This window comes from Rhinolophus hipposideros (assembly GCF_964194185.1).
Source record: "Rhinolophus hipposideros genome assembly, chromosome: 23".
NCBI classification, from domain to species: Eukaryota; Metazoa; Chordata; class Mammalia; order Chiroptera; family Rhinolophidae; genus Rhinolophus; species Rhinolophus hipposideros.
In genome coordinates, this window is record NC_138069.1 from 17,893,613 (window position 1) to 17,916,437 (window position 22,825).

The 22,825-nt window shown below is 44.0% G+C and overlaps 1 protein-coding gene across 3 annotated transcripts in view; it reads left to right on the top strand.

Moving 5' to 3' along the window:
• The window catches only part of ARHGAP26 (Rho GTPase activating protein 26), a 446,018-nt gene that overhangs the window by 322,483 nt on the left and 100,710 nt on the right, over window positions 1-22,825 (top strand). For all 3 annotated transcript variants that reach the window (XM_081036347.1, XM_081036348.1, XM_081036346.1), the window contains exon 18: window positions 12,792-12,951. In XM_081036347.1, the coding sequence (XP_080892473.1) occupies window positions 12,792-12,951 (160 nt within the window). The remainder of the gene's footprint in view (window positions 1-12,791; window positions 12,952-22,825) is intronic.

The following is a 22,825-nucleotide window of genomic DNA, read 5'->3' on the forward strand; positions in this document are numbered from 1 at the left end:
TATAATGCCATTATATTGAAAGCCTGGGCGTCGTCCGTCGGCTTCACTGCGCATCCCAGCCCCTGGGAGGGGGCGGGACATGGCGTCTCGGAAATGTTCACATCTCGGTGTTGGGTCTAAACAGACATGCTAGGACTATGCAGAAGGCCAGGGTAGTTAGAGCTGGGCGTGAGGGAGGATGGCATGACAGGAGGGTGGAGAGGTAGGCCGGGTCATGTCACGTGGGCCACTGGGAGCAGTTTGGAGTTACTTAAGGATCTGATGTTTATGAAGTTGTTTCCTTTCTGCAGATTCACACACTATCCAGCTCGGTCTGCTAAAGTTGGCTATTGAGGGCTTTTGTACTGGGCACCGGGCACCATTGTGTCCACACAGTGCTTCTTTAGCCTGCATTGCATTTTTGTCCCCCTTTGCTGCCGTCAGCTTGGCATTCTTCACCTGTTTTCCTGAGGAGCCTGGCAAAGCAAGATGACCACAGCTAAGGCGTCAGTCTTTGATGCCTGCACCATTTAAAGCACTCCACAGCTTTGTCATGAAGCACTCTGACCTCCTCATTGAAAAGTATTGGATGGGGGCTTTGTGAATGACCCTGAGTGATGGGTGGATCAGGGGCCCAGATCTTAACTCCACTGCTGGAATCATTCAGTGTCTCTTAGGCCAGATGCTGTCTTCTATGCCCCGCCTCATGAAACTCTGGCTTTCTCACATTGGATCTCTAGTTCCTGTTAGCTGACACTGTGCTTTGTTTTATAATTTGCTTCCAAGATAGCAGAATTCAGTGACTCTCCAGTTTAGTGCTGCCTGTGAGAAGGATAAATCAGGTTTTGCCTTGTATGCGTTCAAGTAAGAACTCTATTGGCATAATTCCCTGATGAATCTATTTTTTGTGAGAAAGGCAATAAATACTATAGCAGAAGGGTTTGTGTATTTTCTAACATGTATCACTATATAGAAACACAATTATTTTATATTTGCCAACAAATAAAATGAGCTGTTTTCACTTGGACTTGAACTTACATTGAAATGTTAGGAGATAAATTTGTGCAGCATGGAACTAGAGGTTGGTTGGCACAGAGCTTCAGGAGTAGGGAGACGTATGAAGGAATAATCCACTCAGATTTTTTTTCTAACTTGTACTGACTGTCAGAAGTGTGTTGTCTTTTTTAAAGAGTTCTGTTCCTTAGCATCAGACTTATAAATGTATAGAATGTTGATGTTCTATTCAAATAACTCTTCATGAATGTTAGAGATCTGGGATTTCATCTTACACTGTTAATATTAGTTGATCTCCAGAACTTGTCCATAGGGATGTCAGCTCTTGTACATGAAAAGCCATGAACTTTTCAGGACACCTTGACATAATTGTTTTTCTCTATTAATTGAATGTCCACATGTAATTCAAAATTTCTGTGATAGCACATGTAGGTTTATAAATTCTAGTCATTTTGGTACTTTGGCCCTTGAAATAAAGCCAGTTTTTTTTTCAATCTCAGCCTCTCAATTTGTTTCAGACTCATGGCAAGGAATGCAGTTTTCTTTCTGTTTCCATTTTAGGGTGAAAGTACACAACTTTTCCAAAATTTGCCAGTCATATGGGTTATTTCCCTTATTTAAAAAAATCTCCATGAAAGGAGATAGATGACCCATGGTATATGTGTATGTGTGCATGAATGTTTCTCTTTCTTTATCAATCTGGGAATAGCTGTCTCGGTAACATTTCCCATAATCCCGTCTATAGATGTGGAATCTTGATTCTCCTTCCAGAAAGGATTATAGTCATTTCTATAGAAGCAGACATAAGGTTCGCATTTCAGAGGAAGTGAGGAGCTCCGACTGCTCAGTCTCAGAGCCACTGTCCTAGTTGGAGATAAGCCACACGGCCAAGGGCCAATCCCTTAACTTTTGATTTAGCTCCTTTTGTCCCTATTTGTTCATCTGTAAAATGGGATTAGTCTATGGATCTGGCTTCAGAACACTGCTATTTATTTTAACTAATGAAAGATTGTTAAGATGGTTGAATTCAGTGGTGATTGGTAACTTGCAAGTAGAGGCTGTCTTTCAGGTCGTTCAGCTTTGGCCTCGCATTCTGTTCTGCTGAACTGCCCAGTGGAGTTCGGCACAATGGCTACGGGGAGAATGTGGAACAATTTCAGGGACTTACCAGGTGAACGCACACAAAGGCACAGCGTTCGACACCTTTTAGTACCCAAATAAATATGAACAGTGCTGCATTCTGCTTTGACACGTCTTGGATTCTCTCCATGGGTTTTATGTTAGTTTGTGAAGTTCTTAGACCTCTCTTTAAGGAACCCATGGAATCTGAGCATTTAAATCTTAGCAGTGGAGCCCTTTCAGAGTCTGCAGAGACGGATGCCTAACATGATGTCATCCCTCTGATCAGAATTTTCTCACTGCTTTTCATCTCATTCAGTGAAGAATGCAGCTGTCTCACCATGGCCTGCAAAGTCCTGCCGGATTTGCCCAAGTCCATTCCCTGTCTGACTTCTGATGCCTTTCCCCTTGTTCACTCGGTGGCAGGTATGTTGGCTTTCATTTGGTGTTGCCAACATACCGCACATGTTCCTACCTGAGGCATTTGCATGTGCTGTTTGCTCTTCTGTAGCTTTCTTCCCAGAGACTTCCGTGGCTTGCGTCCCTCCGCCCTTCTGGAAGTTAGTACCTGTCTCTTTCCCAGTGACACCTTCTCTCACTGCTCTGTCTAAAACTGCAAACAGGCCCCCCGGGCTCCTTTTCCACCATATATTTTACGAGCCTACTCCCAAAGAATGTAAGCTTCTTAAAACAGGGAATTTGTGAGGGGGGGTGTCTGTTTTGTTCACTGCTATGTCCCCAGAATTTAAAGCAGTCCCTGGCACGTACGAGGCACTCAGATATTTGATAATTGAAAAATAGGTGCTGTGCCATTGGCCTCTGTGCTGAGTCACCTTGAACCTCCTTCCTGGGCCAGGTAGAAGGTCTTAAGGCAGCGTCTCCTCCCTCACTTTTGGGACAGTGTTAACCTAAAGATGATAGGCCGAGCCGCTGACGGGAGTGCTGCCACCAGCAGGAACCGATGTATTCGCAGCACTTGGTGACATCGGGGTGGCATGCACCTAAGCAACTTCTGCACCTCCTCTATTGTGCTCCGAAGTCTCTCTAGATTTGAGAGCATAAGCTTCAAAATAAATAAATCGGTGATAATGAATGTGAAAGGACTTTTAAAACTGTAAAATGCTTTGAAAATGATAATTCCATTGGACTTTAGGAGGGGTTGTTGCATAATTTGAACTATTTAAGGAATTTTCTAGGAAGAAGGGTTCTCTGGGCCAGCTTCTCTGCAGGTCTTTTTGTATGCGAGTTCTGTTCTTCCCCGTCTGGGCCTGTGAACCAGGTCCAACAATATAGCTACAAGCTAGAGTCTGAGCCGAACTGGGCCAGAGAGGAAAGAGCTAATCAATTCACCCCTAGATCGGAGGGATGTGCCTTCCATGTGTATGACACAATTCAAATACCAAGTCACCAAAACAGTGTGGGACAAATAGAATTCAGGCTGGCCTGTGTCCGATTTTAAACAACTGTATCTAATTTAGGAAAACTAGGCAGCTTGGCTGCAAAAGTATAATTCTTAATGTTAATGAAACCTGGCCTATTCCAGAGGGATTCCAGTAATTCCCAGGACCCAGACTCGTTTTCTATCAACACAAAAGCTTAAGGACTTTATACTGTTGGTGGGCAGAGATGAACCTAATATCCTTGTTTGCTGTCAAAACATCCTTTTAAAAATAATTGTGTTCTTCTTTTACTCATGATCTCTTTAAGGTTAGGTTATGTAGGAGAGAAGAGAGGCAAATGAGATTAAATAGCAGGATATACACTGTGTATATTATATCTGACTCTGTGTGTGTGTGTGTGTCTGTGTGTGTGTACATGTATGTCCAGACACTCTGCATTGTACCAGAACGTTTACGAGCAGCAGCGGTGGAATCAGACTGCAGACCGTGTGGCTTCACATTCTAGCTCTACCGCTTATTCAGTATGTGACCCTGGGCAAATTTCTGAATTGTCTGAGCCTTTGCTTCTTCATTTGGCATAGTAATGGAACTTACATCATAGGGTTATTGTTAAGATCAAACGAGATAATCGATGGAGTGCTTAATGCCTGACTCACAGTAAGTGCTTGGTGAATGTCAATTGCTCTTATTACTGATGACATTCTTAATAGTAATCAACGGCAGACAGGAAATAAAGGGACTTCTGAAGGGGATAAGAAAAGAAAAAGTAAGACCCTGCAGACGCTATGCTGGAAGGTTTGAGTGTATTAGAAGGGGACTGGTACAATGTTGTGAGCTTAGGCTATGTTATGTAATGCATATTAGGTAATGCATGCAATGATGATTATACCCCGTGAATATTTATGGTTTCTATACCTTCCAGATTAACACTGTGGCCAATGAGAGCTTCTGGGTCTCTTATATGCCATCGATGGCAGGGTGAGCTGCCCTGGCCCCTCCCCCGACCACTGTCCCCAGCTTGGCAAAGGCTCAAAGATAGCAGTGGGCTACATGAAAGTTTACACTCAGCTACACGGTGTGCAGCTGAGCCTTGAGAGCCATACAGGAAGGTGGCCTCCCAAAGCCTGGTGTTCTAAAATGGACACTGTGCCAGGCACGGGGGGGGGTGGCAGTGAGGGAGGCTCCCCACACCCCTGTCCTCTCAGAACTTCCAGTGAGTGGGGGAGACAGACAGCGACATAGCCTAATTCAGTAAGTGCTAGGAAGGGGAATTGAGGAATTAGAGTTATAGCAAGCAACCCGACGGCCTCTTGGAGGAAGTGGGAGTGAGAAGTAGGAGAGATCCAGACGGAGAAGGACTGCAGTGCTTCCCCACTGGGCACCGATGTGGGGAGAATCAGTATTTTGAAGGAAGGCACCCAGGCCTAAAGAGAGTTTTAGCCCACAGATCAGTGAGCAAAGGGAGGCATGGGGAAGGAGGGTCTGGAAAAGTCAGCTGGATCACGCAGGCCAGCCAAGGGTTTTCAACTTGAAATTAAAAAGAGAAGCTTTTTGGAGGTTTTTAAACAGATAGTAGTATTGGATTAGAAGACACCAGAGTGGACATTTTGCTGGTGTGCACACTCAGATTTTAGAACCATCTCCACTGTAGACTGCACGCTTTACTCACAGAGGTGCAGTTGCCGCACCAAGTGGGCCTCCGTCCGTGGGTGTTACCGTTCATGTATGTGCTACTGGGCAATACTTCTTAGCAGGGGTGTTCACCCATCTGAACCCTAGTGTATAAGACTTTGGTAGTTAGTCACAGGGCTTTGAGGTCCTTGCATGAAAGCAGTGCAGCCTGGGTGGATGCACTTATGGCTGTAATTATCTTCTTTTCTTTTGGACTACAGAAATCAATCTGGCATGGTTCCCATTTGGCCCGTGCTTCTTTTTTGTTTTTCTTTTAATTCAATCTTCTCTCTTGAACTTCTAGTGTTCACTCTTTGATTAGTAGGAAGCAGCTCTCTGGCTGTGTGAGCCAACTACAGACGGAACGCTGTCATAGTTGAAGGGCATTTCATCGTTTTCATGATTTTGTCAAGCTTGCAGCCATTTTCACTGCAGGAAGGCAGAAGTGGTGTTTAGTCCAGTATCACTCTCGTAGGCATACATGCTTTCTCTTCCTCATGTTCTCTTTTTTCTTTCTTTCAGTTTAGTAATTTGGGTGGTGAATGAGGGAGCATCTTTTTTTAAATTTTAATTATAACCACTACTTTTTTCCCCATAGGCTCAAGCATGTAACTGTTTTGTGCATTCATTTTTGGTTGGGGTTTTTAAGGACAAAGAACACCTCCTTTACCTGTGGCTGAACTGACCCTTAGTTATGTGAGAGCAGCAGAGCGCCAGGGCAGAGGCTGGCTCTGCAGTCACGCTCAGCTCCTCTCCTGGCTCTGCCCCTTCAGTAGCTCTGTGGCCTCAGGTGAATTACTGAACTTCTCAGTACTTCAGTGTCCTCCTCTGTAAAATGGTAGCGATCGTCTTGCCAACCTGCTTCAGAGGGTTCTTTTGAAGAGGCCGCTGTGTGAAAGTATCCTTTCTAAGTACTCGCTTATGCAGAGCTTCAGGTCTGGCTTCTCCCTGGATAACCGTCCCCAGAAGGATGTTCAGTATGGCTGGTGAGTGTGACCCCAGGCCGTACACGGAACAATTTATTTTAAACTCTCGTTCTGGTGCCAGCCACTGGGGCAGCCCAGCAAAGCTGTATTTATGACTCTGATGGGTATCTTTGGCAGACGCCCCCGCAGCACCATCCAGACTGCTCCCGCATCACCCAGTCCAGATGGTGTCCAGACAACACAGACACACACATAGTCAGACTTCGTAGAAAACACGCAGCTAGTGGTGGTGGGATTCCCCCTGCCACTCCCCATTAGCTACTGAGGACAGATTTCAATTTGATGAAAGGAACCACATTAACAGCCCTGGAAACTAAACTTGCCTGGTTAGCCACAAAAAAAGTGTAGTTCCAGGAGCACCATTTCTAGCTAATCCCTCTCGGCCCCAGAACTTGGAGTATCTCTACCCCTGAGAGCGTAGTGGAGAGCAAGGTGGTATCTGCTGCAGCTTAGGTGCCCACCCACTCAACCACTTTCAGAATTGGTAACCCGGGGCCTACCCAGTACCTGCCTGTGTGCTGCACAGGACGCACCCCAGAACCATGACCGTGAAAAGGGGAGCAGTCAATGTAGAAATGTGCCATGCCATAATCGTTCGGAGGAAAGTGCTGCGTGACCCCCAGTACATGTCTGGGGCTGAGCTTTGCAGGGAGGTGGGCTTTAGATGGTTAGGGGAGGACTCGTCAGGCAGGCCAGGTGCTCCTCAAGGCAGAGTGAGTGTTCCTGGGTTTGTTGTAGATTCCGGTGAGCCTCTCACTAGGGTTTCCAGGCGGGAATTCCCTCCCTTTCTCAGGAATTTTTTTCGCTTTCCTGGTCCCGAATCCCAAGAAAAGTTGGTCTGGAAATTGCGCAAGTGAACCCAGTAATACCCACAATGGGAAATAAACGTACTGCTCACAGTGTATCTCTTAGACATTTTTCCTATTTATCGCCAGGGTTTCTGGGCAGGAACTTTTTTTGCTTTTCCGATCCCGAGAAAAGTTGGTCAGGAAATCGGGAAAATCGGCTCCTTGAGCCCAGGTGGTTGGTAGTATCGGCTGTCACTTTGTGGAAACAATTCATCGTGAAGAACAGAAAACAGTTTATATCTCAAGATTCGGGAACGGGAAAGCGCAAAAAATTCCTGAGAACGGGCAGGAATTCCCACCTGGAAACCCTACCTGTCTCTCAGCCTCTCATGCCAGACGTACTTATAAGGAAGTGATGGAAAATAAGTAATGCTATGTTTTGAACTTTCCTCTAGATATGGAGTATTTCATAATTTTGGAAAAGGAAGAAAGAATAACAAGAAGAGAAATACAGATAGATAGGATAATGGAAGCCCTTGGAATATAGTTGGAGGAGGTAGGGCTCCTTGCCGCAGGCAGAAGCAGGTCATTAGAGGTTACTGGGCAAATGACATCACCAACTAACAGAGTGGCTTTAAATTGGCACTTGCTGTTACTTCTGCCACTATCATCACCACTATGTTGACCGCCACCGTGGACAATAGCAGCTGTCATTTATTAAGCCATTGTTTCATACCAAGAGATTTACTCCCCTAACCTTACTTAATTAGCCTTACAACTTTATGAGGTTTGCTCCTGGCTTACACGTGTAGAAATGGATTTAGAGATGTCAAGTGACTTGCTTACTATTGTCAGCCAGGTGGGAATATCTGTCTGTCTCTAACCACTGTGCTGTACAGTCTCCCTGAGTCTCCCCCTGCCCCTTCTTTGTGAATTGGAGATCATGCTTGTATTTTATAGCACTATTCCAATTATAGGTCATGGCACATCAGTGGGTTGTGAAATCAATTTAGAAAGTTAAAAAAATATATAGAAAAAAAGATAGAAAATATCAGAATTCATCACACTTACTGTTCCTGAAACTTTATTTCTGGTGTGTGTGTGTATGTATATATGTATGTATGCATGCATGTCACATGGGGAAATTTATGGGGGGAAATATATGGGAACATGTGTTACATGCGAAAATATATTTCCTACCATGGGTCATTGCCAGAAAGTTTGAGAGCTCCTGTTCTAGAGTTATGAAGGTCACAGAAACATATAAAATGGTTGCAGAGCTCCTTGTAAATTCTAAAACGCCTCACAGGTCTAAGTTTTCATTATTATTTAACACGGGAAGCTGAAGCAAATAAATTGAGGCTGGCGGGTAAGTGTGGCTGTGCTGTTCCCCTACCCATGCCATCCATTGCGGATAGTGCACATCTGTCACCACAGTGTGTCCAGTGGAACCAGAACTCAGCTTTGACACTCGTGGACACGGCATTCTAGGCCTCAAGATGAAACGTAGGTATAAGCCCAGCAATGGGCTTAGGCGTCTTGGGAGTCCATCAGGACCAGTTTGTGGCTGTGAACTACTGCTTAGCACTTACAGAACTCTGGCTCTCGTTTAAACCGAGGAGAACACATGCCATCCCTGTGACAGCATGGGGTTCTCTGCATTACAGCCCCAAAAGGGTTGGCTACTGTCTGCTCTCCTCATAATACTCCCCCCCACCATCCTCATCTGGAAGTGATTTTCCTCCTCCTGCTTCTCAAAGGGAGTCAGACCCATCCAGTACCCTCATCCGTTTCCCCCTGAAACAAAGGTGGCAGGAGGCCCTTCCTGCCAAGGCTATTTTCTTGGGAACCTGCTCTTTTTTGTTAATTGCAATTCATGAGGGAACTACAGGGAATATGGGGTGCAAATCCCCCAATAACTGCCTCTCCCCAGGGGATGCACTGCCTCTCAGCTGATAGAGCAAATTCTAAATGGTCACAAAAGGACCAGGGTCTCCCCCAGGTTGGAATCGCATGGGGAACTGTTTCCCTGCAACCTGCAAAGGAAGCCTATAGAATTGGCATTTGTCTCAGAAGGTACCACAAAAGAGTCCGTGTGGACCTAGGGACCTGAAAGGCACGTCAGAGACTCCTTCGGTGGAATGTACAGGGCACAGGAAACTTGTGTGTATGGATTTTAAGTCAAGACTCAACATGACATTCTGGACTGTGAGAAAGTACTCAAGCAGCTCAATTACCAACCCAGAAGTCAGGCTCTCAGTGTTTTTATAGACCTTGCTAATGAGTGAGTCTCGTGGCCTCTGCTAGACTGGGCTTCTCAGCGCTCTGCCAGCCTGCCTCCCACACATCTGTACATTCGTCAAGCTATAATGGATGGCTGGTGCCAGCAGAGGCTGAGGTCTAGGCCTTTCTCTCCGGGATATCAAGTTATTAATAATTCACTCCGGAGTAATGAACATCGCTGTACGAAGTTGTGAGCAGTAATAATCAAGTGACAGATCAATTTATTACCTCACTGTACCCGAAAGATAATGGTAGTTAGTCATGAAAGGTGCGGCTTTTCCCCCCGCCAAAAGTTTCATAAGACTGAGATCGATGTGTTTTTTAAGTTTTAAAATAAAATGGCTCATTAAAAAGGAAATGAATTATGTTGGGTAGCCTCAAGCCTATTTATATTCAGAGTTGCTTATCCAGAATTAGTGTACCTGTTTCTCCCAAATGCCTTTAGGCATTGGGGCCTGCAAATCTGATTAATAATCTAATTATTGCTCATTAATTAAATCGGAGAAATGGAACACATCTCCAGACTTTGAAAAGGGAGGTGGGGATGGTTGAAATAACATTCCAGAAAAATCATCAAGCATGATTTGATGTTTATGAGTAGATATCTGCGTTGAGAATCATTTTTATGTCTACTGACAAGCTTCCATCATCTTTTAACACCTGAGTGAGCATTGCTGTGCTTCTCCTGGGCCAGGCACTGTCTTAGCTCTGGTGGTACCACCTATAATAAACACAGTCTGTATCCTAAGGCAGCAGTAGAAATGTTAATAACGTGTAATAAATGCAGGGGCAGGCCAGCACTTCTGCCTTCAGTGAGGGGTGGAGGGTTGAGGAAAGACCAGACCAAGGCTGCAGAAAGGAAGGGAGCCAGCCATCGGAGCTGAGCCTTGCAGATAAGATCGCCGGTTTGGCAAAGCAAAGAAAGAAGAGGGAGAACATTCTAGGCAGAGGAATGATAAAGGCAGATGTGAAAGTAGAAAGAAAATGTGTAGTAAATTATTATAATAATTATTACATCTACCATGCATTATCACATTTAAACTACACAAGAACCTCATGAAGTCAGCATATTATTCTCCCCCTTCCCCCCACACACACCTTTTTTAAGATGAGAAACTCAAAGCTTAGACATGTTGAGTCACTTGCCCAGACACCCAGAGCTGGGAGGTGGCAGAGGTTTGTTGGGAAAAGGTGTGCTATTTCATCAGCTTGGACTTTATATTAAAAACAGTGGAGCCCACCAAGAGTTTATAATCATTGTCGACACACGCAGTGCAGCATTGCTAAACATTGCACACTACATACACTGTGTCTTCGTGTTCTCTCCCAAGCGCTCGGTGAGGTGTGAAGCCATTGGAGCTTTCAGCAGAGGAACAATCGGAGCTGAGCTTGGACAGTAACTGGTGAAGGCAGGCAGGAAAAAGCTGAACCTAGAGATTCTAGTCACAGGCCTCGTTAGAAGGCGTCTGCTGGAGTCAGAGGTAGTGTTGAGAAGCATGGTGGTGAAAAACGATCATCGTCCAAACCATATATTTTTATATCGGTCTGCAACTTAAAAGTGCTTTCATACATAAATAGCTTGTCGGTTCGTTTGCACAAGGGACTTTTGTGACAAGACAGGGAAGCCTACTGACTGAGCTCATTTGGGAGGGGAAATGTGAGGGCATGGAATTCACTTCCTGCACCCTGGAGCTGACTGATGCGTAAAGTAGTGGTGTTAGAGGCAGCTTGTAAAGATGCATACTTGCTGATTGACTGAAGCACAGCCCCAAAGGCCCCCACCCCATCTTGCCAGGTAAGAGCTTGACCATCTGCATTAAGGCTTTCGGACTAGAAACGTGATGCAGGTCTGGGTGGAATGGAAAACTACAGGAACACAAAAGGATGTTTGTAAAATCGTCTTCTGTGGACCAGAATCAGGCCAGGATACGACTGGCGACTCTCCTTGCTGCAGGTGTCGTGCAGCAGTCAAAACCCAACTTGTCTTCCTATTTGGGCTGTTTCCCAGTTAAAGTTTCATAGGCATAGCCACCCCAGGCCCCTTTCAGAGGAAGACGTTTTTATGAAATTACTTTTAGCCCTAAAAATTATAGCAGAGTACACATCTGCTGATAAAATTGGTTGATACAGTATTTCAGTAAAGGCTCAGTTTCAAAACCAACACTTAAGTCAGTAGAACCGCTTTTCCTCCTAGAAAATAGAAGTATACAAGAGAAACAGTGCAGGCATTTACCAAATTGTATGAAAAAAAAATACTCAGTATAAATAGCACTAAATGCAAGGGAGGGATGTCTGCACAAACTGACATCTCTGCCCAATTTCCCTCTAGTTTCTTGTAATGAGTAGTTTCCTTCTTCTAACAGGTGATTTAGGGAAGCCCCTAATATTTTCTTAACAATACTGAATGGCCTAGCTTTTAAATTATTTGTCATCAATAAGTAATTTGTATATTTTTATACGCCTGGCCAGCAAGTGAACAATGAAGTCTTATGACTAGGTCCCGGTGGGGTTAGATATATGTATTGAGTAGTTGTTTATCCAAAAATATACGTATGTGTTTAGCAAATTACTCAGACCCAGCTACTGCTGACCCTTAGACTTTGAGTATCAGTGACAATGTAAACATAGCCGTAGCCTCGGATTTATAGTCGTGCGTCTTTATTTCTGTTTATGCCACATGTTTCACTTAATGTGAGCCACATGTTTAATGTGATGGGGCTTTAATACTTTGAGCCTAAAGTGCTGAATTTCCTGACTTCGTTTTAAATATCCAGACCTACCCATTTTAAAAATTAGGTCTATTTTGTGCCTACGTTTACAAATGTATTAAATCTGTCAAGAGTTTTTATATCTGAGCTAGAGAAAATGCTAATGATCACCGTGGTTTATGCAGCAGCCAAGTACAGAAGTTGTAACCAAGCGGAATTAGCAGTTCCCTGGATTTGCAGGACAGGGACTTGGATATGCAAAGGGTCACATTTTGGAAGTCAGCTGCTTTGGTTGTTTGGTCATTTTAGGCAAACATGGAAATGGTAAGGAGTGTCATATCTTGAAATAGCTAAATAGCCTGAACACTGAAGATTTCTGAAGCTTTGATGGATGAAAATGTGAGTAGAAAAGTCTCTCTTTGAACTCCAAGGGCATCGGAAGGTATTCCAAGGGCTGACTGCTACTACTGTGTTTCCCTGAAAATAAGACCTAGCTGGACAATCAGCTCTAATGCGTCTTTTGGAGCAAAAATTAATGTAAGACCCGGTATTATGTTATGTCATGTTATGTTATGTTATATTATATTATATTATATTATATTATATTATATTAGGTCTTATATAAGACCCGGTCTTATATTATATAAGATCGGGTCTTATATTGAAAGAAGACCAGGTCTTATATTAATGTTTGCTCCAAATTAGAGCTGATTGTCCGGCTAGGTCTTATTTTCAGGGAAACACAGTAGATGAGGAGTCTGAAGATAGGAAAGGTAGACGGAAGTCAGCTGTCTATTTGCCTGCGGTTTCTCTCATTTGTGCCCTTTGTTTCCTTTCCTCCAGTGTTGCTAACAACCACAAGCAGAATTTGATGACAGTGGCAAACCTTGGCGTGGTATTTGGACCCACCCTGCTGCGGCCTCAGGAAGAAACAGTAGCGGCCATCATGGATATCAAATTTCAGAACATTGTCATTGAGATCCTGATAGAAAATCATGAAAAGGTAACATGTATAATTGATCACTGTGAGTGAAGAGTTTCTCTTGGGGGAAGCTGAATTGGAACTGGCATTCAGGGTTGACTGGGTTTACATTGCTAAGGTCAATTGTGGTGCTGAGATGACGGTGCTGATAAAGCTGCTGGTGGCAGTGACGATCATTGCCCCAAGGTGGCAGTGGTGGCAACAGCGGCGGTTATGGGGGCTACAATGGCGGTTATGGGGGCAACAATGGCGGTTATGGGGGCAACAGTGGTGGTTATGGGGGCTACAGTGGTGGTTATGGGGGCAACAATGGCGGTTATGGGGGCAACAATGGCAGTTATGGGGGCAACAATGGCGGTTATGGGGGCAACAATGGCGGTTATGGGGGCAACGATGGCGGTTATGTGGGCAGTAGCGGTGGGCCACATTTATGATTTATTCTCTACCAGGAACTGTGCTAAGCATTTTATATATGTTGTCTTTTATCTTCACAACAACCGAAGGGAGAGGCTACTGTGATAGGCCTCATTTTGAAAATGCCCATTGTCCATTTTTGTACTTGGTTATCCTCTTATGACTTTATAAGAGTTTTCTTTTTATATTAGGGATATTAAACTATTTTCATTTGTGTGGCAAGTATTTTTCCTAATCTGTAGTTTGTCTTTCAGTTTTATAAATAGTCTCTCTCTCTCTCTCTCTCTCTCTCTCTCTCTCTCTCTCTCTCTCTCTCTCTCTCTCTCTCTCGCCCCCTCGCGCGTGCGTGCGTGTGTATGTGTATTCTGTCTTTTCCTTTAGAGCATTGGAGTTTCTGGTCTTTCTTAAGATTTCCCTCACCACACATAATGAAGGATTTCAACACAGAAGTGCCCTTACAAAACTGGGGATAGGAGACATGAAGTTTCACCCATCTGTCCCATCCCAGCTCCTAGTAGCAAATCCCTATGAAGCTTCTCGGAAGCTTCAGGGTCCCCTAGGGCACCATTTGGCAGCCACAGCTCTGGGATCAAGTAAAACATGCTGCTCCTCCTTAATGAAAATTTTACCTAGAATGGTGAATTAATTTTGCTGGATAACCTGCAAAATAAATCCAGACCACTTCTTGCCACCTGCACTGATAACACTCTAACGTAAGCCACCATCATCTCTTGTCTGGATTTTTACAAGAGCCTCCTAATTTGTTTTTCTGCTTCCACCCTTGGCCTGTCTATTCTGATATCAGCCACCAGAGTGAGATTTTTTTTAAATGTGAAGTCACATCACATCAGCTGTCTGTTAGGAACGACTCACTGTGTGAAAATTAGAGCCCTATTTCACTGTGTGAAAGTTAGAGCCCTTACAAGAACACAGAAGGTCCTACATGGTCTCTGTTCTCCGTCTGTTACTTACCATATCCTACTTCCTACGGCCCTCTCTTTATTTCACTCCTGCAGCCACCTTCACTGCATTGCTGTATTTCACATGGCGCCCATTCCCACCTCAAGGCCTTTGCAGTTGCAGTTCCCAGGGCCTGGAACACTCTCCCGCTATATGACAATATGGCATGTTTCCTCACCTCTTTCCAGCCTTCTCAGTGAGGCCTACTTAGATCTCTCTATTTAAAATTACAGATAGTCCCAGCCTCTAGCACTCCCCCTCCCCTTGACCCTGCTTTCTCTCTCTCCATAGTACTTACCACTTTCTAGCACATTATATAATTGATGTGCTGATTGCGTCTATTGCCTTTCTGCCCTCCACTAGAATATCTGCTTCACGAAAGCAGGGACTTCTGTCAATTTTGTTCACTGCTTTGTCCCCAGTGCGTATGTGTTGGATGAGAATGGGCTGGGATGGTAGCTAGCCTCCAAAATGGCTCCCTGGGGCCCTTGTCTCCTGGTCTTCCCTCGCTTGTGGAGCCCACTTCACCTGTGAATGAGGGGTGCCTATGTTGATCCCAATGTGGTCAGTAGGAATTGCTCAGTAGAAGTAGTGATCCCAGTGTGATTAATAAGATCTTATGAAAGAGACCAGTCATCAGAGACCTTGGAGCATTTGCCTTGGTTTCTGGATTTGCTCACTCTGGAAGAAGCAGGCCACCAGGTTGTGAGGGCAGTCCCACAGCCCCGGGAGGAGGAAGTGAGGCTTCCTGCCAGCAGCCAGACCCACTTGCCAGCCACGTGAGTGCGCTGCTGGAAGTGAATGTGCCAGCACTGTTCAAGCCTTCGGATGATGCAGCCCCACCTTACATCTTGTGTGCAACCTCATGAGAGACCCTGAGTCAGAACCACCGAGCTAAGCCTCTCTTGAATCCTTGACCCACAGAAACAGGGAGACATAACAGGTTTTAAGCCACTAGGTTTGGTGGGTACGTTGTTATGGGGCATTAATAACTACTAAAGAACCTCGGAATCTAAACTTCCACAAAGTAATTGTAAGGTTGTGTAAGCAGCATAGCCTCCCTCTTACATGGTTAATGAAGAGATATGGAAATCAAATTATGTCTTTGAAGAAATGATCTTTTTATCTTAAATTTTGGACCTGCTCCCAACTACCTCCCTCAAATATCAGGTATGGGAGAAGTTTGTTATGTATGAGAAAAATGAACTCGTGAAAAGGGGATATAATCGAATAGCAGTTGATAACATGATTTCTAAAAACAAACCACTTGGCTTCAAACCTGCTACCCTTCATACTGACTCTGACCTTGAGCAGATTGTTTAACTTCTCTATGCTCATAAAAGTGCTCTCAGGATAGACGAACTGCTGTAACAAACAACCCCACAAAATCAGTAACTCAAAATAATAGGCATTTATCTCCTGCTCACATAACAGTTCACTGCGGGTGTTCTGGGGATGACAGCCTGTGCAGTGATTCAACAACCCAGGTTCCTCCCATCTTGTAGCTCTGCCTCCTGCTCTGCAGAGCTCTGCAGTCAGACAGTTGGTGGAGGAAATGAGAGCAGACAAGATTGGGTAAGACTTCTGGGCCGGGCCCGGAAGATGCTCTCCTTATTTTCTTCCACATTCCATTGGCCAGAATTTAGTCACATGACCACATCTAACTGCAAGGGAGGCTAATAAGGCAAACTACGTATTCAGAGGAAAGGGAAGCAAGTTTGGTGACCAACAAGTCACTCTAGCACATTCCTTCAATTGATTTGTTGTAAAGATTAAGCGAGGTGATTTACGTAAAGGACTTAGCCAAGAATCTGGTGTGTAGTAAGGTTCAATAAGCATAAACCATTGTTTTTAGCAGTCTCAACAGAATTCTGTGAAGATGAAGGTTAAGTCCATCCTTGAATATCACATGTGCCCCCTCCCAAAATAGTATATTTTACAACTTAATCTTTTCTTAAATAAAATAATATTAAATGTCGAGACAGATCTCTCTAAGAAGTAAGCAGTTTGGTTATGTTTCATGTCCCTAACGGGCCCATTTGAGCTAATAACAGGCAGCATCTAACAGCTTTTAAACTGTAACTGTTTTTGGTGTCCTTAGGCCTTCAAAGCCAGAAAACGTATTTGAAAGTAGCATGACAGAAAAAGGGACCGGATACTGCTAATAACAATATTGAAACTTGTGTAAACAAGCAGCCATCGTGCCTTGGGCACAAAATGTAGAAATAGAAATGAAATATGAAATGCATGGCCTGGCCTGTAAGTATATGGGCAAGAACGGGTGAGAATATCCACCGAGTTGGGTGAATTGTACATTATGATACTCGTTGCTGTGGATTTGCTGAAGTGTATGTGAAGAGTATTAGAGTGCTTTATTCTATGTTCTTTTTCATTCGTCGATGCCAGAGAGAGGGAATCACAGTGGGAACGAATGAAGGAGTGTGAGTGACAACAGTCGTGTGGAAGGCTGCTCCAGAGAGTAGGTCTCCATCCCTGAGGGATCCAGTATGCCAGCCTGGTGGCGATTTTTGACCGGGGGTCCAGGACAGGCCCCCAAGCGTTACCCCAAGACCTATGTATGTACATCATTCTGGGTAGAAAGTCCTCACTGTTCATCAGGTTTGCCTGTCTGGTAAAAACAACTGAGAATAAGGCAGCTTGACTCATTTTAAAAGGTGGCTTCCGGCCCGGTTTGTTATAAAGTGAGCAGGTGCTGCCTCAGCCTCCTCAGAAGCCCAGGATGTTCACTTCATGGAATCCTAAGCGGCGAGCTGTGTCCTGGGCCCTGCGTTCTGGAGACATTGCTTCGGACTTCCTACCAGTAAAACTTAACTTGAGCCATCTAATCCAGAGCATGTTTATGTCCTCCGATGAATATTGTCAGAGACTTGTTCTTTAATAGCCATAATACTGAGACCTTATGTAACAATATTTAATAAGTATTCTCTTGGCCATGGCCATACTTTTCTGGAAGCACTCACAAATGCCCTGGAGTACTACTTTCCTAACTTTAGTGTTGGAAGTTGGACAAAATCCTGAAACCACCCTCGAAAAAAATGCTTCCCAACAGCATCTTCGCAGCCTATCCCCCAACAAGAAGCATGATAGCATATGCCCTCTTGCTTGAAACAAACCCTAATACAGGTGTTAAATATACTCGTACGTCCCCCACAGTTACTGACATGATATTCTGTCATGTTGGTAAGAACATTTTACATAAGGGATTTATGTTCTGCCTTGAAATAAAATTGGGAGGGACCCAGGAATAAGTAGAAGACAGTACTGAAAGAGGTTGTAGAAACCTCGGGCAACTAGGGTTGGAGCCAGAGAGAGGGAGGGAGGAAAGGAGGACCGGATACTGCTAATAACAATATTGAAACTTGTGTAAACAAGCAGAGAGAGAGAGAGAGAGAGAGAGAGAGAGAGAGAAACTACAAGAGGCATATTTCGGTTGTCTATCGCTGCATAACAAATCATCTCCAAACCTAGCGAATTAACACAGCAATGATTTTTTTTTTTGCTCACAATTCTGGGGAGGGCTCATGTATTTCCCATATGGTATCAGCCAGGGGGTGGGTTGGGGGGGGGGGTGCATTTTGACGATGACTGGAGGATCCAGAATAGCCTTACTCCATATGTCTGGGACCTTGGTACTAGCTGTCGCCTGGGACACCTGATCCTTTTCCACAGGGCCTCCCTCTGTCTCTATGCGATCTCTCATCATGCAGTAGTTTAGGCCAAACTTCCAAGACAGCAAACACATAGGCCGAAAGGCTACTTAAGGCCTACAGAGCAAACAGAGTGTCACTTCAGCCACACTCTGTTGGTCAAAGCAAGTTACAAGTCCAGCCAGATTGAAGGGGCAGGAGCTAGCCCCCCCCCCCCCCGTGGAGGGGAGGAATTGTGCACTGCCATCTTTGCAGGCAGCCTGCCCTCATGCCTCACCCCCGAGCACTGGCAGGTTTGCCCATAGCTCATGTTGGAGAAGGCTCAGCTTTCTTCTGAGTGGCTTGTGCGGAACACAGGCCAGGCACTTCCTCAGTATTTCTTATAGAAAGTGCTCTTCTCTTTCTCCTCAGCATTGCCGTTTCTTCACATCCAGGGGGCATCAAACATTTGTGGTAGTGGCAAATTCAGTCCTCAATGCCCTTTGTAAGCTTCAGTATGGAGAACTAACACGTCAGTGTCTAAAACTGGAAAAACATCTTTGTCTTTAAAATTGATACTTTAAAAAGAGAGCTGGGGGTAGGGTGGGGGGAATACTTTCTAGCCAGAAAATTCAGTGTCTTTTACCTGATGAAACACCCTTTTTTTTTTAAGAGAAGAAAAAAAGCTTCAGTGTTTTAACTAGCTAAAGCATATGGTCTTTTCTCTTTCCCCTCCCTCCTCCTCTCTCTCTCTCTCCCTCCCTCACTCCCTCCCTCCCTGTCTTTCCTCTCACTCCGTATTTACTAAGGATCAACACTAGATAGTCAATCCCAAGGGTTAAAAATGAGGATATGCTAGTTGTGTTGTCACTGGCACATCCACACGCTTTCAAGACATCACCTGTTTGCCCAGAGACACCCCTTGCTGAGCATTTGTTTTTCCAGAGAACCCACCTGTATCTCTTTCCTCAGAGTCTCAGTGATGTGTTTCATACAGACCTTCGGTTTGGCCAGAGTATGCCCTGCCCGCTAACCACATACTTACCCTGTCAGAGATGCTCTAGAAACTGTCCTTCACCTCCCCCAACAGACCTGGGAGGGGAGCACTGTTTAGAATAGTGTGGTAGGAAATAAATATCCCGAAGTGGCCGCAGAGAAGAAAAAGCCAGAAGGTAGGGTAGAACGTTTGGGGGCTCATGGTGATCTTTCTTTTTCCATGTTGGTAACGCACGACCGACTGGTTTACTCAGTTGAAGGTAGTGGATCCTCTTTTTTTTTTTTTTAAGGAGGGCACAGCTCACAGTGGCCCATGCAGGGATCGAACCGACAACCTCGGTGTTATCAGCACCACGCTCTAACCCACTGAGCGAACCAGCCACCCCACAGTGGATCTTTTTTATGTACATAATCTAGAAGTAATAATACTAATTATAGTAATAGCTAACTTTTACATATAGCTTACTGTTCTTGAGATATTGTGCTAAGCAGCTTTCTATCTATCATATTTAATTTTCAAAGCAATACTAGAAGGTCAATATTTTTGGCCTGTTTTACAAATTGTGAACCTAAAGTGCAGAGAGTTAAAGAAACACCTTGTTAGGAGAGGAACAAGGGTTGAACTCAGGGCTGCTTTCACAAGCCAAGCTATTAAAATCTACTCTAGTTCATCTCTATTCAACACAATGAATGTTTGTTGAGCATCTACTATTGGCCAAATATAAATTAGATGGAACCTTCCCAAGGCCCTCTTATTTTATTGGGGTATAACAAACCATGACACAGTGTGCTACGGGACATCCAGTAAGATGAATAAAGTGTATGGCACACCTAGGAGAAATATTTAATTCTGCTTGGATGGACTCTGACAGATAAATAGACATTTTCTAGGCAGAGAAATAGTGGAGACAGGAGCCTTCCTGGGGAAGCATTAATCAGTTAATCAACATCAATTGACTTGTGTATATTAAAATGACATGGCTGTGAAAGAACTGTGGGGTATATGTTAGCAAGTGGTGGGAGAGGATGCCAAACAGCTGGACTGAGCCCATTTGTCAGGGGTCTTGAAAGCTAGAGAAATGGGAGCTCTCAGAGATTTCCAAGCAGAGGGGTAAAAGGATTATATCAGCACTTTAGGAAGACATCCCAGGAAGCTGAACTCAGTTGTACTCAGATTGTTGATATCAAAATCACTCATTAAAATAAATAATAAAACAATAGAGTTGACCGTACTGTTGTAAACTTGTGGCTATATATAAAAAGTCTTACTCAGAGAGTAAGGATTTGACCTACAGCCTACACTCATAGAAATACTCGTACAAATGATTTACTTGAGTTTTCTGGCCAGACTTCCTAAAGGCATATGGTAGCTCATCGCATCATTTCCCATCAATGACTACACACCCTGGACTGTACTTGGATTATATGGGAGCTAGAGAAGAACGAACTTTAAGATTCTGGCCCTATTGACCTGTGGTCACGTTTCAAAGTTGAAAGTTCATACGGGCAAATATTTTGGCTCTTTCCATGCTTGTTTTAAGGTAATGATCAATTATTTAAAATTTTCTTGTATGAACAGAATCTTTCCCCAACTCACAGCTTATCACCCAGAGTCTTAAAATATCAAGTAAGCCAATACTTGGGCTTATAGTGGAAGTTGCCAATATTTATACGCTTCTAGTTAAATTTTTAAACACAATAGTGAATGCTGTTACTGTCCAACATACCCCAAACCCCAGAAATTCTGCTATTTCTTACAGGGTTTTCCTTTTGTGAAGGTTGGCTTGCCAATGACTCTGAAAAATTTAGATGTCTGGGAAGAACAACCATATCAAGAAAACAAACTGCCTTCTTCTCATAGTTTTGCTTCAATATGAAATCTCAAGCTAATTGTGTGTGTGTGTGTGTGTGTGTGTGTGTGTGTGTCTTACATCTTCCTGTGAAGTCCAGCGTATAGTAGTAGGATGGGACTCACTTGTTCTGGAACAGTCCGCAATCCTTCTTTTGGCTGTGGTACTTGAAAGGATGTCTGCGCGTGAAGCAGGATGTGGCTGTCCATATATGTGCCCATGTACCACCACATGCTTTTATCAGTATTGCCCCCTTTTAATGCCTGTTGATGTTTTATAAAATAAAGATGTTATCATGATTCTTTTCCCATTTCATCAGTTTGTTTGGAAGTGGCAGGAGTGTTGATCATTGAGCTGTTAATTCTTAGAAATGCCCCAAGAGCAGTGCCCTTTTGAAACATATATTAACTTGTAATCTTGTATGTCAAGGGGGAGAGCTAGCCACTGTGGATGACCCCACCTAACACGTAGGATAAGCACCAGGTCTTTGCATCCTCGTTAAAATGGTGATGTCTTTCAATGCAGTGGTTGTGGTTAGAGTTGGTGTGGGCCCACCAAACTGCCTGATCTGCTATCGCCAAAATGTTGGTGGCATTGAGATCCATGCACTAGCGTTGGGGTGTGTGCCCAAAATGTACATCAGTTAATAAAATGCAATTGATTTGAACAACTTCTAGCAACTGACAAATGTTGGCAGTTGTATGTGATTTCCTTGCTATTTCAAGCAGTTGTTGATAGGCAAAATTAATAATAATAATGATAATACTAAACATGAGGACGAGGACGCGTGCCGGGATGCTTTAGTACATTGAGATAATCCCTGGTGCTGTTGCCTGCTTGGAAAGCTAATCTTGTGTCTTACACTCATGGCTATTGTCATTCATTCATTGATTTTTACTTTTTGTTACCTTTCCTTCCATTGGTTCCGAAGTATACTCTTTTTGGTCCTGTCCATGTTAGGTTTAGAAGGAAGCTCGATTAACCTGTATGCTGGGCTGGAATGTGTCTGTGCACAGGCCTGTTTTCTTTCTTTAGTGTCAAATACTTTGCAAGTCAGTCTTCATTAATGTGATGAGGTTGTGCATCTCAGCATGTATGTTCCCCTCGGTAAGCCCTAGATAATTGTTTGCATTGTGAAGCTTTTTTAATGTTACTGAAATAAGGTGGGAGTTTTGTTATATTTGATCCTATTCTCTGTCAATAAGGATAACAGGAAACAGAATCTTTCTGGAGATAGGGACAATTACAGTATTCCATTCATTACCCAGGCTGTTAACCAAATGGCACTGGTTCCTTTTGAGGGATTTTTAATAAAACTCCCCAAACTGCTTTCCAAATTGTTGATCCTTCTGCCAAAATGCTGATATCAACAGGACATCGGACTTCCAACTGTCCTTAAAAACCCTCTGTGTAGCTGCAGCCTCTGAATTTGGCTTTTTAACTGTTGCAGTAAATGAGCCCTGCTAAGATTTGCCTGGCTTTCTAGTGGAAAGGCACTGGGTTTATGGCTTCTGAGGCCCCAAGCAGTCCTCCCCTCCAGTCTGTCATGAGAAAGAGCAGGCAATATGTGAGCTCTGCTCAGTAGTTCTAGCCCTCCACGCCCACAGCAGACACTCCTGAGATTAAGCAAGCCCCTACTTGTTATTACCCATTGTGACGTGAGACCCTGATGAATTAATGTCTCCAGAAAATGCCCAGTCTCTTCTCTCATAGAAGCCCTTCTGTTATGCTTTTTAATCCCCAGGCCTCCGTCGCTGATTTATTATCCCAGAGCTACTTTGCAGTTATAGACCAGGAACTCTTCATCATGACCTAATTTTCCTCCCATAAAAATCACAGCACATAATAAAGAGTACGCCACACACATTACAGGGAGACTCCTAATCCTTGGAAATTGGAGGCGCATGTGACGGATGGGATTGGAAGAGGTATAAACATGTGTATGTGACACGGCTAAGAATAAATGCCACAAGGGTCAGTGGTCTACAATGTCAAGATGGGCCTGGGGGCGCAGTAAAATTTGGACTT